Source organism: Pollachius pollachius (genome assembly GCF_949987615.1).
Source record: "Pollachius pollachius genome assembly, chromosome: 14".
In the NCBI taxonomy this organism is placed as follows: domain Eukaryota; kingdom Metazoa; phylum Chordata; class Actinopteri; order Gadiformes; family Gadidae; genus Pollachius; species Pollachius pollachius.
The window spans coordinates 4,417,192-4,436,947 of record NC_136947.1 but is presented as its reverse complement, the minus strand read 5'-3'; the positions used below and the strand labels follow the sequence as shown (position 1 = coordinate 4,436,947).

At 46.5% G+C, this 19,756-nt stretch overlaps 1 protein-coding gene across 1 annotated transcript; it reads right to left on the bottom strand.

Annotated features, from left to right (window-relative positions):
- Positions 1 to 7,653: 7,653 nt before the first annotated feature.
- ap1m1 (adaptor related protein complex 1 subunit mu 1) lies at positions 7,654 to 19,311 on the bottom strand. Its single transcript, XM_079750173.1, has 12 exons — positions 19,153 to 19,311; positions 18,657 to 18,813; positions 18,474 to 18,541; positions 18,231 to 18,361; positions 17,650 to 17,797; positions 17,069 to 17,195; positions 16,049 to 16,191; positions 15,205 to 15,276; positions 14,690 to 14,848; positions 14,406 to 14,531; positions 9,132 to 9,207; positions 7,654 to 8,496 (listed from the first exon to the last, which is right to left on the bottom strand). The coding sequence occupies exons 1-12, from the start codon at positions 19,192 to 19,194 to the stop codon at positions 8,474 to 8,476; spliced, it is 1,272 nt and encodes a 423-aa protein (XP_079606299.1). The 5' UTR covers positions 19,195 to 19,311; the 3' UTR covers positions 7,654 to 8,473.
- Positions 19,312 to 19,756: the final 445 nt, after the last annotated feature.

Sequence of the window (19,756 nt, the reverse complement as noted above, 5' to 3'; positions counted from 1 at the left end):
GTGTGTTTTTTGAATTCTTTCTTCCTGTTCTTCCTCTTCCCTTGGCTTTGTTATCTCCTGTGGGCATGAGATTAAACAGCAGGCCTGCGTTGAGATTGAAGATAGCGATCGCAACGCCGCGACAAACACTCTTGCTTCTTTGTGCGTGTGCGTGTGTGTGTGTGTTGATAACCGGAGGCTAAAGCTGTTCAGACACTCGTGGGCCATGGAGAGAGGAGACGCAGGGAGGTCAATTAAGCGGTTGGGTTGAAAAGGTCGTTTATTTGGTAATGTTGTGTTTCTGCTCTCTGACGCTTTGTAATCTTTCATGCTTTGAAACTATTTTCCAATTACCTTTCAATGAAACTCTCTCCTTTCATCCCATTTAATGCAGCTACGGAATATTTTATTTTTATGGATAAATAAATAAGTGGTAGCCTTCAATGCTTTGATAAATAATCCTTTTGTTTCCAGATCGCATGTCTACATTTCACTTCTACGATTTCAAAACTCGAATTGAAAATATCAAATTGTTTTCTTTTGCCGTTAACTTTATAATCCTTTAGGAAGGAGTTGCTGACGAAATGGTTGGCTCATTTCATTGTGAAATGATTCAAGCTCTCAATTGCAAAAGTTATGTCATTTGTTAATCATTCTTGCCACAGAGTGTAATCTCGGTAATGACTTTGTGGGGGGCAAGGGTTATGCGACTGACTCCAACTGAAAAACTGTGCTGTCGAAACAACTCACCAAGCAACAGCGAAGGTAGCTAGGGTTTGCTTCACGCCGAAAGAAGTGGGCAGGGACACACCTCTTGCATTCCCCCCCCCCCCCCCCAACAGTTGTCATGGTATCACTGTCTCAGGTGATAGAGTATGACTTCTGTTGAATGTGCGTGGTTTGACACACAATGGTAATTAGTTACTTGCCGTCATTGGTTAATCACTCTTCAGAATGAAACATTAGCGCCACACAGGTAATGGAACAGAAGTGTGATGAAACAGGTTTTACACACATATTATTAAACATATTACGCCACACATTTGACCTCGACACATTCTCGGCCCCCGCCTATAACTCTTTGTAAATGTGTGTAAGTGTTTGCTCGTCATTTTCTATTCATTCTTTCGGATGGGAGGAGTTATATACTATTTAAATTAGAAACCTGCTGTTTCCTCATGTGTTATGGAGAAGGGTAGGGCGAACCAATGGTTCTATTGTCACTCTCAAATGAGGGTCTTTTAAAAGCTGGAGCGACCCCAAAACATGCGCTCCTGAAATAGATACCCCCTCAAATAAGCTCCTTCTGCTTTTCAAAGTCTTCATGTGGTAGGATGCCTATTTTTCGCCCTGGCTCTGGAGCTCTGGCTGAATGATACCGTATACCCTGGCCCCGTTCCCCCCTGACCGTAGCCCTCAGCCTTAATTACACCAAGGGGCTCATCACGCAGATACAGACATGAATCATCGTAGGTTATCGCAACCCACAAAATAAAGCCAATTGCCTCTTGCATCCCCCCCCCCTTCAGGTTTATTTTAGCTCAGCTGTGAACAGTTAAATCGTCAGGGGAACCGCCTCGCGGCTCCGTGTGATGGAGTGGTCCCGCTTGAAAAAATGGGGACCAAAATTATATATATAGAGAGAGAGAGAGAGTGAGTGAGAGACACAGAGAGTGAACGGGAGAGAGAAAGAGAGATGGTGTCACGCAGGCCTCTCGACCCCCCTTTTCACCACCCCTCCCTCCCAATCCACCCCCAGCCTTTGCTTGAGGGGAGAGGGGTTGTTGGGGGGGGGGGCGGTTGGATAACTTTGGGATTGACAGATAGGAAGCGATAGGAAGCGGACGGAGTCGAAATCAACCATTTGCATGACTTATCCGTATGTTCACCACACACACCTTAACCTACACTACTGAATCGGTCGGCAGGAACTCGGGCCTGAGCTGGACTTGGTGCCTTGCTCTACGACCCCTTCTGGATTGTCTTTTGTCGCCCCATCACCCTCTATCAGCAGGCCAACGCTGATGCTCCACAGCCCAACAGAAAGACCAGGCCACTGTTATGATTCGGAGCAGTCACTTTCAGCGCTGGGAAACGCAGCCTTTCATGTGTTTGAAGGGCCTCCATGGCTCTCGGGCCCCCGGAACGCTCGGGTTGTGGACATGGCACACGCCGTATACTTTTCCGTGTTTACGTTGCTGCCGTCTCTCCTGCGAGGACTCTATTCAAAGCGGTGGCGTAAACAGCAGACCCAGAAAAAATACCCAGAATTTGAAAAGCGTTGCTGGATCCAAAACCACTCACCTCAGAGTCCCCCCCCTTATCTCTGTCATCCTAGATACTGTATTTTGCCCCCTTGTCTTTACCCCCCCCCCCCCCCCCCCCCCCCCCCCCGCCTCCAAACACACTCACTTCCCCCCCATCCACCGTGCGAGGACAATGCGGGCCCCCGCTGCAGAGAGAATGACGCTGATGTCAAACACATGTTTCCCCCCACAACCCCAACAGAAATAGACAGGCCCTATTTAGAGGAATGGTTTGCATGCAGGCTCCAAGGACTGATGTTTGCAATCTGGGAGCCGCATAGCGGGTTTTTACATGATCAGTAATTCACAGAAAGTGGTCGACCCCAAGAATTCCTCTTTGTTTTGCTGTTGCCATGCACTTGCGCTAAAATATCGTTGGGTAGCCGGAGGGACGGCATTAAAGACAGCAGGAAAGTATGCGCGGGGCGTCTGCCAGGGGCTATCAAATGTCCGGAGACGCGGCGAGAAGGAAAAACACAAATATTTTCAGTAGCCGAAAAAGCCCAAGAGAGTACTCTAGTGGACAATCAAAATGAATTAGGGGCTTTCTGGTGAGGCCCTCTATGTTTATTACAGCTGCTGCCGTCCCAATACCGTCCAGATGTTTATCCAAAGCAGAGTTATGAATGGTAGAAAAAGGAAGGATAATTGAGGGCTTCGTTAATGGTGGTTTTTGGTCTATTTGGCTACAAGCAAGGCTCTGCAATTGTCATTACCCAGAGTGCAAGGTGTCTGTGTGTGTGTGTGTGTGTGTGTGTGTGTGTGTGTGTGTGAGTATGTGCGCATGTGTGTGTGTGTGTGTGCATGTGTGTGTGTGCATATGTGTCTGTGTGTGTGTGTGTGTGTGTGTGTGTGAGTATGTGCGAGTTTGTGTGCGCATGTGTGTGTGTGTGTGTGTGCATGTGTGTGTGTGCATATATGTGTGTGTGTGTGTGTGTGTGTGTGTGTGTGTGTGTGTGTGTGTGTGTGTGTGTGTGCACTTGTCATTACGGGAAGAGGAACACGAACTGGAGTGTTCTAAAGCTCTTCTACATTCAAGTCTTTGAAGTCATTTTTTTCATCTTACCAGGTGTCCTGCACTATCTCCAAAAAGAAAAAAAGACAGACAAGGCTTTTCTCCCCCATTGTGTCACAAGAAAAGACTTCTCAGTTTCAATGCAGCCCCGAGCGACGTTTATTTTGACAGTTTTGTTCCAAGACAAAAAAAAGAGAGCAAAAGACTTCCTTTTTATTTGTTAGAAAAGCGGATACGCCCCTAAATGGTATGGGAATGTATAAAAATACATATTTATTTATTGGATGACATCATGGTAGGACATTATGCTTCCCTCTCGTACAAGCTAACACAACAAGTAGCTAATGCTGCCAAACTTATGGATTCCTACACCTGTCCACCGACAAAAACATTTGTCATTATGCACTGTGGGTATTGCCCTGGGCAGTACAGCATATGCACTATAGATTGGCCATTTTCACCTAAATCCATGACTAGCAAACGGCGTGTTTTTACAAACCTCAGGCATTAAGGTAAAAACCAACATAGCACAGGGAACCATTTGCCTTACAGTTGACAATGATGTGGTGAACTTTGGCCCCTACTGCAAAACACAAAAACAAGTACTTGGCGTTTTCACGGATCCCCTCTTTCAGATTATTCAGATCAAGGGCAATTGTCTTTTATATCGGCTGCTTTTATTAGTCCTTCATTCTGTCTATCAATGTCTGAATCTGTACGTGTACGGCTTTGTGCTTGTATGTGCTGTTTATGCTTATATGTTTTTTATGCTCCCAAGTGAAAGGTTTATCGATCTCACAACATTCAAATATAAATGAAACGAGCAATATATATACTGTATATTAAATATAAAGTATTTCATACAAATCCATTGCCAACCTTTATTCAAAAGAACCAACATCCTAGTCGGTGTGATGCAACCGCCGTGACATCGTGAGTGATTCAACGCCACTCCGGACCTTGACCCGTACCAGGGTTTCCATAGCAAAACATAACAAAACATAACAAAACATTTACTGCCCACGGGGAAGTATATATGGCCATAACGGCCGGTCTATATCCTGCTGCTGCTCCTGGACCCCGTCTCACTGAAGCAATTGACCCAAATAAGTTAGTCTCCTACCCCCCGGTGGCACTGCGTCCCCCTGCGGCCTACCGGAGCGCACACTGAAGCACTGAGCTATACATCAGCGCGCCGCCGTGCTCCTCAGCAATGGGTGGGCTGCACGTTAAGACATAATACGGCGGTTCTCAAGGCCAGCTAAGATGAATACTCAGCTATATATGCCCCTTAAAACCAATATTTTCCTAATGTCTACAGTAGAGAATTGATTGGGGGCAGGCCAGGGATTTTTTTTTCTTTTTTAGACTTGAGGAATACCTTTTTGGTAAAGTCAACACGGCCCACACACAGAGCTTTACAATGCTTCTGTTTTCCTACCGGAGCAGCAGGTTTCTGTGGTAGAGAAAGAGGAGAGGCGGGGGGGGACAGGACATATCTCACTTAGAGCTCTGCGGTTCCACCTATAGCTCCACCAGCCACCTTTTCTCCAGTTAACTGTCGCCAAGCAACTCATCAAGGTTTTGTTTTTATGTTTGGTCTTTCGCAAGCGAAGGGCGAAATACCTGTCCCGGGGAGAGATAACACCGGTCAGTTATCGGGAGGGCGGCGTCATGCCACTCCGACGTCACGCGCCTCTCCAGAGTCCTGGAATGACCGAGGGCTTCCCTCTGGTTGCTAGGCGCCGGGGTTCCATGTGTTGATAAACACGGAGATTCCTCGTGGCACACCTGTGTGTGAAGTCTAGAGTGCCACGCCGTTCCGGCGAACTGCCTGAACGCAATCTGTTGCCTCATCCAACACACACACACACACACACACACACACACACACACACACACACACACACACACACACACACACACACACACACACACACACCCACACACACCCACACACACGCACACACACACACACACACACCCACACACACCCACACACACGCACACACACGCACACACACACACACACACCACCATTCAGTAACCATAGTTTCCACTGACGGCGAAGACGACACACGCACTCAAACACTGGGGTTGGCATAGAAACCTAAGTTATTTCGGATACTTGATAGTTTGTTGTTATTCCGGGGCTATTTTAGTGTGAGTAAATGCACAGGGCTACTGGGAACTTTAACCCTGATAGTATGAGGTACATTACACAGAGAGACCCATTGAGCTAAACAATGAACTACTGCTGGAAACAAACAATGGATTAGATATAAATTGTCAGGATAAAACAAAAGCACTTTGAACAGAGTCAGCATGACTATACTCAAATTAATCTTGGGAGCGCAAACGAGTACGAGAGAGAGAGAGAGAGAGAGAGAGAGAGAGAGAGATGTTGCAAGAGAGCGAGAGCGGGAGGGAGAGAGAGAGAGACAGAGACGAAGCGTGGGAGCAAGAGAGCGAGTGCGAGAGTAAAGGCCTCCTCAAATACCCAGGAGGCCGTGCAGGCCGCAACCATATCCTCTGTAAGCAATTTCACAAACATGAAATATGTGACGCGTCTGCGAGAGGATGAAATGGACTCTATGAATGTGACCTCCTCATCGCGGGCCAAAGCCTGCGTTCACATCTCCTGCCAAGCACCACAGGCAAGGCTGGCCCTTCCAGGCACCGCCCGGCCACGGGTTAAGTGTGCTTCAGACTGCTGAGCCCTGCGCTTTATACCCACCTCACTCCAGGTATACATACATGTGTGGCAACGTGATCCGTGTTTGCCTTTATGAAAAGCAATTTTGTATTTGCCTTTAATGTAAATGTGTGTATGTAATGTCGTGACATATGTTTATGTGTGTAATTATCAGATAGAAGTCTTGCGGTCGACTCGAAAAGGTTTGACTGTTTAAAATGTTTAAATTGGATGTCTTTTGGGGGATTGTTGTAGGAGTGTATTATTTGATGTATTTTCTCCCTCCATGCGTCTCCCAGATCTTAATAAGGTATAAATTAAAATTGAATGTAACCCGTTCCATAATACACGCACACGTCTGAAGAAGCAGAATCCACCCCCCCCCCCCCCCCCCCACATAAAAACCAGTTCCTGTGACAGCGAAGACACCACAGTGGATAGGACGAGACCGGTTTGATTCGGCCCAAAGTGATTGTCTCTCAAAGGCTTCATACCGCATCCCTCCTGATGATAAACAGGGTGACTGATAAGCAACGCAGGAATTCCTCGTAGAGCGAGAGAGCAGCTGTCAGCCACCCCTATAGGCCCACGAACGCCTCACAGCTCAACGACCGCCACCTGCGTGTTGACGGAGCCCATAATACCCGTGGGACATGCATTTTCTTTGCGGCTACAGTAGATGGGTGCGCTTGATGACAGACGAGCAATCATCGATAAATCATCTTTTATCCGTTCGCTGTTCGACGAGCGTCTGGTTTGTCGCTGCATTATTTTGGCGTGCAAACTATAATAATTGGCTTAGAGGGGTGACAAGGGCTGGGAAGAATAAGATCTCAGATAAGACGTGAGTCATTGGTGTTCCTGACAAGCATCTTTTGCGGGTTTTAAGAGGCAGCATACCTCTGTAGCAAGAGCAACAGGCTGTCAAGTCATCACTACGGACACCTGCTGCTGCAGCCCACTTTTTCCTCTGTGTCGGTGGCTCTTCGGAGAAACCTTACACACACACACACACACACTTCTCCAAAAACGTCAAGGCGCCTGTTCAAACAGAATATTTGTGGTCAATGATTAGACACTTTTGTAATGATTCCAGATCATGATATTGACTTATACATCCCTTTGGCACCTGTTTGCTAACGACTCACCAGGCCTGAGAGTGTTACCGTTAAAGTCTCAACTCACAAGACACACTTGGACCAATGACTTCATCCGGGACCTCCATGGTCTGACTGGACACGAACAATAGCAGGTCTGTGTCAGCCGGGCCATTTCTAGAATAAAGTGTGTGTGTGTGTGTGTGTGTGTGTGTCGCTGACCGAAAGGTTGAGTCACATCCTTCCTGAGGTCACCAGTGTGTTCGCTATGGAATGCTGGTGCTCAATGGCCCATGACATCATAGCACCTTGGCATTATAAAAAAAAAGAAAAGAAAAAGGAAAGCCACAATGGTGAAAGACCTCCAGGATTCAGTGGGCAGAAGAAGTCCGGTCCAGGTCTAGACGTTAGACCCACCAACCCCACCCCCTCCCGACCTTCCCCCCTCCCATACTGTGAGAGGATGACATCATGTCATGTTACCAACATCACAGACACAATAATAATCAAATGACATCAGGCATGAAATGACCACGAGATGACGGGTTTCTCGAAATAGATATTTAATGATTTAAAACAATGTTGTTACAGCCCTAGGGTGACACAGCCAAGGAAATACATGGAGACGGCTGTGGCGTAGGATAGAGGGCATCTTTTCTGATCTGCCTTTCGTTTCGTTTAGAATGTGTGGAATAACACTGTACTCTTTGATGGCTATCTATATAGCATGCGGACAGAAGGGCCGAAACCTAAAGGCAAAATGGATAAGCAGGTAAGCAAGCGACGTTTATTACAGCGCTGCACATTGGCTGTTGACCCCAGAAGGGAGCGTTGGTTTAAATGACAGTAACCGTTCATGACCACGGAATCCACTAAATAAACAAATGCGTAACAAATATATACAGATAATCAGCAGTTAACAAAACAAAATACTGTTTTATTTATATATATATATATATATGAAAGCTAAATCATCATTATTGACCAAGGATGCGTGACATCACAGTAAACCTGAAAAAATGAAACACCGTTGTAACATGAGGGTTTTTCGACGGTCTGACCCTTTAGGGAGGGGAGTGTGGAGTTGACGTAAACATATCCCACACACCGCTCTCCCATCGGAGGGGGGGTCCATCCCGGCTGAACGGAGCGCATGGGCCAGCTCACAACATCTCAAACTCATACTAGTAGTTTTGTGTTGCCATTGATTTGAAATAAACACGACTATAAAAAAAGAAAAAGAAAACGAAAAGAAACAGGATACTGACGCTTCACCGTGTCCGTGTTTGACGGACACCTGCTTTTTTTTTTTTCTAGGCTCATTAGCGAGGAGACTCCGCCCCCTCTGACTTCCACCTGCTGAGGGGCGGGCATGCCCCGCCTACTGGGTCCGGAGTTGATAATCTACGGAGGAAATTGACAGATTTAATCAAATGGACCGAAAAGAAAAGAAATGGGAGAGGGGGAGGGAGAGGGAGAGGGAGAGAGGGAGGGAGGGAGAGGGAGAGAGAGAGAGAGAACGGAGGGACAGATTGAGTAGTGAGAGCAGCTGAGGATTCACGCCCAGAATGAGCCGAGGACAAGGGAAATGAGAGGAGGATGTTTGAGCAATTACTGGCATTAGAACAAAAAAAAAGACCCGACATGTGCAACACTGATAGTATTACAATCAGTAGTACAAAAAGGAAAAAACAGAACAAGAAAAGTTTGGAAACTGTTGGGCATCCTGGGTTGAGTCCATATCACACACTTGGATCAGACTTTACTTGATTTGAGATGTTCTGATTTATACGCTAACTTCCTGGTTATGTTTAGGCTATAGTTTTAGCATGTAGTTATAATTTGATCATAATAAAAATAAAATAATACTAAAAATAATAATAAAGAATAAAGTTGGCATCCTTGCACCTTGTAGGATGTTGCCACAGCGGGCGGCTGGCACGTGTCACTCTCCAACGGGGTTTAGTTCCCAGCACATTGCGCACTGCATTGCCCAACGGTTGCCTAACCTAGGAGTACCTTGTGAACTGTTGACCTACCTCCGTTCTGGGTGATGTAGCGCACCCACGGCAAGGCCTGGTAGCCACTCTTCTCAATGATCTTCAGGTAGCGCACCTGGCAAAGGGAGGGGGGGTTAGTACAGAGTGGGAGGGAACATCTGGATCGGTACTTTGTTTTGTTGGTCTTTCTTAGCTTCTGCTTCATCTGTTTTTTTGAATGGTGAAAACGTGCATGCATACAGGCACCGTGACGTCAATAAATTCACAAAATGTACACTAAAATGATTTTATATTTGCATCAATCTCTTTTGATTGAAAATATTTGAAATGATGTGTTTGGCAATAAGACGTGTCCACCCCTAAATGAAATAGTTGTTTATTTTCCACGATATTCCCGCCATCGTTCTCCATGGGGGGGGGGGGGGGTGGGAATCTTCAAAAACGCAGAATTTCAAAACACAAAACTTTGACTTCAAACTGCGACTTCAACCTGACGTCAACACATTTGACAGGGAACTCAGAGCCTGACATCAACGGCCCATCTGTCCCTCTCGCTGCGTTTCTCAGAGCTCCATCCAGACACGAAGGCGCTGCACTGGGCTAAACGTATCGGCTATTGTTCGGCCGCTAGTCTCGATGGGGAACTCCAGCCCTGTGAACCAGAATACAGCAACACAACCAGCGTAGTGGCACGGGTGGGGAAGCTCCAGCGTAGAAGCCGTGAAAATAAAAAGCTCAACTTCCCCCAAAACCGATGGCTTCGCGGGGCGCCTGCAGCTCATTTACATAACTGTACTCGCCGCAGACGAAGAGAAAGCCTGTGTCAGCAAAACCAACCTGGCACTTTCGCAAGCCATTAACCGATAGTGTGAGCACATAGCGGGGAATACGAGAAATACGATCCGAGAATATGAACTGGTGGAGGCCTGGTGCCGGGTGAGTTTCCCCATCCGACTGTGAGAACCTGGTGATCAGGATCCACTGTTGCAACACCCTTTGGCGCCACAGTTTGGGCTCCGCTAAGTAAGAGGATCTGAGACATCTCGTCGTTGTTGATGTTAATAATGAAGCGTCGTCAAAAAAAAAAACGGCCTTCTTATTAATAATTTCCAAGTATTCCCTGAAAGCATTATTTGTTTCCTTTTTTTTTTTATTCCGGTGGGTTTATAATGACAGAAGGGGACGGCTTTGCGGTGACCGTTGGCAATGGATGGGAAGTGCTGGCCCGATCCCGAGGCCAGTTCCCTTGTGAGTCCTGGCTGGTCCACTACCTTGTTATTACCTTCCACTACACACAGCTCCCATACAGAGGGAGAGGGAGAGAGAGGGAGAGAGAGAGAGAGAGAGAGCGAGAGAGAGAGAGAGAGAGAGAGAGAATAAGAGAGAGAGAGAGCAAGAGAGAGAGAGAGCAAGAAAGAGAGAGAGCGAGAGCGAGAAAACGAGCGAGTGCAAAAGAAGGGGAGGGCGAGAGAGCGAGAGAGTAAGCGAGTGCAAAACAAGGGGAGAGCGAGAGTGCTAAAGAAGGGGAGAGAGAGCGAGGGAGAGGGAGAGAGTGAGAGAGAGAGATTGTGAAGGGGGAGAGAGAGAACGTGAGCGAAAGAGCGAAAGAGAGACAGACCACAGCCACCAGACGTATGACGACACAAAAAACGCACGCGCACGAAAAAAAACAACTTTGAAAAACAGAAAGAAAACAACTACACACAGACGTGGGATCAGCATTTTCCCCGTGCTCAGCCCCGGCAGTTAAACATGCAGAAGGGCCCTGGCAATGAGGCCCCGAGTCAGCACAACGCCATCAAACGCAGCAACCGCCGCAAAATATAAATTACGGCCGGCCGAGGGGAGAAGGGTAAGTAAAGGATGCTAGCGTGTATCTGCGCTAACTACAGACTACAGCTGTGGCCTGCGTGGGCTTATCTCACAGTTAGCCATCCCCCCCTCCCCCCTCCACCAATGGAGTACATGATGCTGACTTGCCCCCCCCCCCCCCCTCCTAAAAAAGAAAAATCGAATAAGAAGTCGGAGCGCTTTCATTACCGAGTGGGCAGTGTTTAAAAGTTCATTACGCTTTAAAACTTCCCATCTCCTTGTTAAATTCTTGAGGGCGGGAGCTAAGCCTGCGTCTCTCACGCGCTTTCGTAGACGCGAACCCCTACACTTAGTGGTAGCCGTAAAGAGCGACTTTCCCAGGCTTTGATATTTGCATGCATTTAATTAAACTAACTAGGCCCCCAGCCACTACCCCCCCTGGCTCTCACGTACAGTGTGGTGGTACCATCGGCTCCCCCCCCCCCGAGTCTGCCGCCACCGATCTGACATGAGGCGAACGCCCGACTCCACGGGAGGTTTCCATGGGAACCCGGTGTGTGTGTGTGTGTGTGTACCGCCGGTTTCCCCGGAGATACCGGTGGCTTGACCTCAATGTGAATGGACCTTGGGGGCTTGCATCCAAAGGGAACCTCGGTGCACGTACAAATAAAAAGGGAGATCTCACCGGGCAGGAATGCACGTGGGGAGCAACATCAGCACCACAACAAGATGCCAGCACAGGCTGTAAAGTGTAGACCCCCCCCCCCCCCCCCGGGGAAGCGGACCACAGGTCCATTTCCTCTGCATTGTGTGGAAACAATGTGGCCCCCTCGTCCCTCGTGCACCACTTCTTAAAGAATGCCTTCCAGCCCCTGAGATACTTTCTTTAAAAAGACCGACGTTCAGACGCGGGACCGCTCTGACCACCTGCTAGAATGGAACCGCTGGATTTATTCGCATAAACATCTCGCGGGCCGGCGGCTCCCAGCCCACGACTCGGGATGTGCTTTCCGAGGCATCTGGTCGATTCGGTTTGGGAAAAAATGCGAAGATGAAAAAAAAAACAAAAAAACAGGAAGGAAGAAATAAAAGGGAGAAAATCAAACGAAAAGTAGATTAAGTTCTGTCAGCTGCCCATTTAGCGTGAGTGATGAGCAGCATTCTGATACTCCAGTAAAAACGCCCCAATGACAACCGGCGTACGTTTCAATTAGCTCCGGGCCGGGTGCCGCACCTTTCCGAGTGGGCTGTGCAGCGGCCTGGCTCCGCCTTAATCCGGTTTTCACGACCCGTCCAGGGAAATGACGGTGGAAACGACCGTCTTCTCAAAGTCTCATATTCTGGTGACATTTAAAATGGTAGTCGCAGACAAAGCTCAGCTCATTTCTCAAGCAATGTGATAGCATTTAACAAAAACAATGATATACCTCAATTACTTTTACCCACATCGGCTGATATTTATACAAAAAAAAAAGGATTCTGAGGTGAATTGTTATCAGGTATGAAAACTTTGTCTTCATTGCTTTTTCGACCTGCTCCATCTCTGCAAAGTCAGCAAAGAAGAAGAAAAAGAGACAAGAAAGGCTTCCCCTTTTCTTTTGAGCCTCCACCGTTTACTGGCAGCCAGTTCCTCCACATTCACAAGAATCTATGGACTGCAAATAGAACGATAGGACGTGTTGAAATGGATAGCACATCAGTTGTACATCCCATAGGGGGGGGCATCCAGAGCACGTCCGCCAGTTAACAGGTGCTTCTTTATTACTAAATAACCTTTTGGTATTGAAAAGACCTTATGATTCTAAAATTAGATTAAAAACTGAACATTTTATTAGTAGAAATGATTCAAGACAAAAGTAAACAACTGTCTTCCAACGACTAGATACTGATCTTTGAAGATTTGTTGCCCCTTCTGGCCAACACAAGGATATGTTCCAACACGTCGTTGAACAGTATAGTACCTGAAGTTGTGTGGGCTTGGTACAGCTGGGGCCTGTTTTAGAAAACTGGATTTTGAAGTTCGATGATAATTCACGGATATCTTGAAAGTTTGAGTATAAAGAATAATTGCACGGAGGAAACCTAGCTGGGCAAGCTGGGATTGCCTGACAAGTTAAGCTCCCCAATTAGCCTGGCTCACAGCCGGTTCTGTTTGAGTAATCCACACCCACGCCTGCACCAATGACTTCTTTATCATACTTAAAACTTTATCACAGTTTACATTTTATATTTTCTACCTATAAATATTATACTTCAGTATATGCTACACATGAACCTCCTAAGATGGTGCAATTTGATTGGTTGGCTATCTCGGGATATTGGGCAATATCCCATGATTTGAGATCTCAAACACGGGATATTGTTTTCATTGCAAAATGTCCTGCTATGCAAGTCTTCAGGCTGATAAAAATGAACAGCTAATAAAAACAAATAAATCCTGGCAAAAAGTGTAATCTTTTTTATTTTTGGAGTGTTCACGTGCAGTATATACTAAAACAATTATTCACCTCAGGCTCCGTGAATAGTGGGGAATAGGGCTATTCCCCACTATTCACTTCGTCTTCGGCAAATAATTGTTAAATATACAACATTAAGAATATGTTTCTGCATGTATTCTTTATCAATGGTATGGCATGCCTTAACAAACTTGAATCTCAAACAACACAATCTCCACTATTAGCATTCAGAAACCTTCTAAATGTTCTACACATTACTTGCTATGAATTTATTCAATACAAATTTGTGAAGGCTTCGATGATCCCACGGGAACTACACTTAAAACAAATAGCGAAAACAACATGTGCCCAATTATCGTGCATCACCATGCCTGTGTACCTGTACTCAAAAATCCTCCGCATTAACTCCATATGCAACGTCTCCTTTCCCCACTTCAATGTTGTGCAATTCGACAACGATGCAGTAACACAAACACTGTAGTATGGTCTTGGTGCATCACAGAAAGCCTTCACTGGAACCTCTTGCCACACTCAACCTGTTATGCATCCACTTCTCTTTGTTAGCAACCGGCTGTTTTGCAATCACCGATAAATGATCGTGGATTAAATCCTTATGCGGTGCACGCATTCGTACATTGCGGCTTCCCTAACCTGCTTTCTAGCACAGGCCACACACACACACACATCGGTGACCCACGTGGCTGAAGCCGCTCCCGGCAGGTAGAGCCCCGGTGCCCTCGGCTGACCTCGCTCTGCGTCACACAGGGATGAGTACTACTTTAGAACTGCAATACCCGCGGCTCTCGCCATCTTCCGAGTTCCTCAAAAATAGTCAGAGGCCACATACTTGTGCAACAAGGTTCGGCATGTCTTGGGACGGCCTGTTTGTGAGCGCTTGTTTGTTTGTGTGCGCAAAACGGGTGTGCTGTTTACGCGCGCCGGTGCGGGTGTGCGAGTGCGTGTGCGAGCGGGTGTGCTGTCTGTGTGCGCATGTGTGGGTGTGTGCGTGCGCGCGCATGTGTGTGTGAGGACAAGAGAGGCTGACCTGGATGCCGGACGTGGTGAAGTACGGGATCTCAAACTTGACGCTGATGGGGGGCTTGCCCTCCTTGTCCTCGGCCTCCACGCTCGGCAGGCCGAAGTGGGCGCGCATCAGATACTCCTTCCCGCCCTGACGGAGAAGGAGAGAGGGGCACACACACGCCACACCGGGTCAGACAGTCCCTGCGGCACACTGCTGACCTGTCACCCTTAATGGGGCCCCGGGGCCTGATGTAGTAACACAGGATGGGGGAACTGGGGGTCGTGCTGCGGGGCCAGGACACTCACGGGGAAGGACTTGATGGACCAGACTATCTCGCTGTTCTCCGGCACCCACTTGACGCTACCCACTGTGGTCTTGAATTTGGGCGAGTCGGCATCCGTTGGCACAGGAATGTGGATCTCCACGTTGTTGGCTGTCGAGCGCCTTTTGAACTGGCTCTTGGCCTGAGACAAGACAAAAACACAGAGCAGAACACAAGGCCAGACAAAGGGGGATCGGCCGGTCAGGTTGAACTTGATCTGCGGCTGGAAGATCTAACGTTTTTCCTCTTTCTTTATTTTTATTAATTGAGGCGTTCAATGGAATTCTTTTCACTTTGTGTTGCAGCTCATGCAACAAATAGGCCAGACGCATCAGGAAACGCAGGGTTGGCCTCAGATGACCTTACTTGATGCAGAGCTGCTGCTTCAGGCAGAAGGATTTGTACATTTGTAATACACTATTTGTTCATGGTGCAGTGTATACCTTCTGCAAATAGAGAATTCGCATGTTATGTCCTTTGTAAATCGACGCAACCAACCTTGATCATGTACTCGATTCGACTGTGCGAGTGCTTCTCAATGACGGACTCGATCCAGATGAGCGGCTTCACCTGCATCAGACATCCAGCAACATGAAGCGGTCCAGCCAGCATAGCGCCATTTACAGCGAATGACATAGAACATCGTCGCCCCCTAGCGGACAATGTGTCGAAATACATTCCAAGAAACTCATGACACATCAGTTTTACACTTACATTTAGGGCATTTAGCAGACGCTTTTATCCAAAGCGACTTACAATAAGTGCATTTGTTACAATAAGTACATTTGTCATAAGAAGTGAAACAATATATCGCTGTCGGTACAGTAAAGATGTTCATAGAACCAAGTGCAAGTATTATCGCTAGGCTAACCCATTCCCCGTGTAAAGCAATGATAGCAGCTACTGTAGATGCTACACAATTAAGAAGTGCCAGGACGGACAACATTCAATGGTGGCTGTGCAGTTTTATATAGAAGCTTTAAAAGGCCTGTTTAATCCCCAGGTGCGAGTTTGATGAGCCATTACAAGCCATTTAAAAAACTGCCCTCTTTGACTAGGTGACATCACAAGTGTCCAACTATATGTATGATGGATCAATAAACCTTACAGTTGCTTTAGTCCACCAGGTCCTCCACGATTTGATTCTGCCTACAAACAGAATCAAATCGACTTTGAGGAAGCAGAGGATAAGTAGGCCCACGGAACAAAGCCCTTCAACAAAAGTAGTACGAGTGGCCAGGACATGTGTCCCCACAAGACCAGCGGGGGGGAGAGCACTAAACCCTAATCAGTCAGGACTGGCCCCTGTGAAGGGGTAGGGCAGACCCCGGGACCCACTCACGTGAGTGTTGAGGCGGTAGGACATGAGCTCAAACTCTCCGTCGGGGGGGATGAAGGAGATGGTGCGGTCGTTCTCGAAGCGCGACAGACGCACGCACTGGTGGAACTTCACGTCCTCCAGCTCCACGGATTTACTCTTCCCTCCTGCAGCAGAAGGATTAGACAGCCAATCAGAGGAACACAACCAGTGTATCCATGGCGTTTTGTTATTTGGTGCAATGTTCTTTGTGAGATGTTATTATATGCACTGCTGCTGTATACGGTACAATTATCATAGTGTGTTTGTATACCGTTTGAGCATGGATCGATGGCTTAGTCAACATGAAATTTAGATAGTATTTTGTCAGACAACTTTGTGGAGTGTAGGTGTCACCACTTATGACCTGCAATGGCAGGATAACTTCTGTGTTTTTCCACCTGACCCCTGTTTTCAAATCATTTTGAGTCTAAGGGACTAATGCTGACAAAAAATTCTGAATATTGCAGCCTGTTTCGCAGATTACTGCTGCAGTGCTCTCACTCAAACCTGGAGCCATTTTTAGAATGGTTGTCCACGTAAGTCCCTTGGCACAAAAATGGTAAATGGTAAAAGGGTTTAAAAGTACCAAAGTTATACTCGCAGCCAAATAGGAAGTCAGATTTTCAGATAAATATAATATTTTACATTCTTAAACAAGGGGATATGCATTCATCAACAGAGAGTTATTTGTCAATTTAATGTTACATTCCTAACGTACATTTCATACTTTTACTGTTTGGGATGATATTGGAATTGTACACATAAAATGATAACCAACCATTCTCACACAAATACACAAGCAGATAGCAAGGACAAATCAGCTGCAGGGCTCAAAACTTTTTATACCAACATATCCAAAGAAATATCTGCTACTATCAACTATTCCGCTTTAATCTTTTCATTTTATTTTAACAACAACAACAATGAATCACCTGGCCTCCACACAATATGTGTTTGCAAATGCGAACAAGGTAGTCTGTGAACAAGGTAGAGTGAACTCACGTCCGGTGTTTTCAAACAGAACCTTGTCGTTGAGGCCCAGGCGCAGCTCTGGCATTCCAGAGAGGAAGACACGCATCTTGATGGAGCCCACGATCTCACTCCGCAGGACATTACCATTGGCACTAACCTGAGAAACGCAGACAGAGAGAGTCAGAAGTCAGCCAGACCATCCAAATGAACTAAAGGCTTAGTTATGGTTCGACGTCACAAGGGGGTTACGGACCCATTACGTCCTTGCGGACACTCCTAGCGTCCATCGCAACAGCCTGACGTGTGCCTCCCAAAATGTGTAACCTTGCGCCCAGGCAACACAGCAGCAAGGGCTGTGATTGGTCCTCCCACTGAAACCCGATGCAGAACCAAAACAGGTTCACGACTGCGTCGAAGCGTCTGTGCGTTGCGTCGATGTGGAACAATAACTGAGCCTTAAGACGTAGGCCGAGAGTGAGACTGAAAGTGAGCTGAGCAAGACAACACCCTTACGAATTCCGGGTAAAAAAAAACGGTGTGTGTTTGTGAGCGCCAAACCAGAAGTCGAAGTCTCTCAAAGGTGCCCAAGTATAGGAAAGCTTGGTACTTACCAGTAGGTTGACCGACTCAATCACGTCCAGGAACACCTCGTTCTTCCGGTACTTGATGCCCTCAGAACGCCACGACACGGCGTTGGTAACGGTGGCAGGGGGCCTAGGGGCGCCGGTGTCCAGCTTGTGTCCCTCCTGGGTGATGTACCTGGCAGGTCACATGCACACGAATGAACACCAGACCAGCAAAAGACAGGCTCCCAGGGATAATGAGAGTCCTAGAGACATGTGGAAATGCTGTGCATACAAGTGAAAGGCTGAGCATAGATATCTTATAGGTAAAGCAACTGAGACTTTTGCAATGTCTTCATCGTGTGCTCATCCCTGTATGTGTTATAATATTTGGATGTGGGTTATTGCAAATGTTATTGTTACCAGAATAGCATCATCTGCAAGTAACACTTCCTTTCAGTGTGCGTTTTTTGTTTGTACAAAAACGCACTCTCAATAACGAGCTAATATTATATTATAATATAAGAGACTGAGTCAACAAAGATGTTATGTTTGAACAAGGGGTAGGTAACAGCTCATATTTCACTGTGACTGACTCTGGAATAATACATTGTGTAAAGAATACTCACTCCTGTAGGATTTTGCTGTCTGTGGTTTGAGGATAGCCAAAGTCCATGAGCTCATCCATGAGCTCATAAATGATGACAAAGTTATCTCTGATGCTCTCCTCTTCCAGCTCCTTGAAGTACTCAGAGAACACCTTGAGGAATATTAAAACATGCATGTTAAAGCTTATCCAACAACTGCTGTGTTCCAATTTCACTGGGTTTATTCTGTGCCTTATAAAAGCTAGTTTTACTTGATGAACATACCTGGATAATCTTGTACAGGAAGGAGAAAACCAGGGAGACACTAGCATTCTTCTTCGACGTTGCAACCACTTGAGGGGAGTGTTAAGTAAAATAATTTAAACGAACGTGTAGTGAAGTTGCAAAGCAGCAAACATAAATTCATTTTGACGGACAGACTAGAAACGACCCGCAGCTGAAGGATACGATAGAGGTTGTTGTGTTTGATCCACATGAAGCGGACTCCGCCGTGGGACAGGATGGGAGAGAGAGTCCCCTCCTCCTCCTTGTCCATCAGAAGTGTCATGAAGTGCTCGATCTCTGACATGTCCACATCTCCTCGGTAGTTGCGGCACACCAGAACCTAGTTTATCCCAATAATCAACACATCCAGAGATATGACAATATGACATGATGGCTCAATTGTCGGACCAGCTCGTGAGGGCGGTTGTCTTACAACTGACTATGGTAAGCTCATCTTGGAAAACATAAACAATGGGACAATATCATTGTAAAATATAACTGGTGAGGCAAATAAGTGTATTTTCTGCCAATCCTTGATCTAAACAACATCTTTGGTGCGTCCACGTCATTTGATTAAATTTTCTTTCATTGCAACAGCTGTCAACAAGGAATGCATAAGCTAGCTTATCGGTAGCAAGGAGTTAGCATGATCAGAAGGCAGTTCGTAACAATACATTACCTTTCCTTTTAAATCCAACACGTACACCGCACTTGCAGACATCTTCAACACTTATACCGCCAAAGCGGTTTATCGGTAAGCGTTTTAAAGTTCAACAAATGGTGCTTGTAGACCGTAACACTTATTCTGACATAGTATTGTAATGAGAACTGAGGCAAGAGACCCTTCCCTTTTTTGCAACAAACTACCTGAATGCGCCGTTGGCGCCCCCTATGGGACAGGAGGGGCTGTTTCATAATTTGTCTATTGATGCATATATGCATTGTATACATATATATATGTGTGTGTGTGTGTGTGTGTGTGTATAAACTGTGTATACATTATATCTATATATATATACACATGTCTGTGTATATATATAAACAGATATGTATGCATACATATATTTGTTGTGTGTGTTTATGTGTGTGTGTGTGTGTGTGTGTGTGTGTGTGTGTGTGTGTGTGTGTGTGTGTGTGTGTCTGTCTGTGTGTGTCTGTGTGTTTGTCTCTTAGTCTCTGTGTTGTCCACCATTTCAATATGTTTATGGAGCGGCTGTGAACACCACCTTCCTCGTTCCACTGTTAGACCTGTGATAGACCGCAGGACTCGTGTTCAAATGCCT

Bases quoted from the DNA above. Each gene is read 5' to 3' on its own strand.
- ap1m1 (XM_079750173.1), bottom strand. From the start codon at position 19,194: ATGTCTGCAAGTGCGGTGTACGTGTTGGATTTAAAAGGAAAG. The intron at 17,798-18,230 runs GTGAGTATTCTT...GTGACCTGCCAG, and splicing joins GACAGCAAAATCCTACAGGA to GTACATCACCCAGGAGGGAC. The intron at 8,497-9,131 runs GTAGGTCAACAG...TTTCCTCCGTAG, and splicing joins CTACATCACCCAGAACGGAG to ATTATCAACTCCGGACCCAG.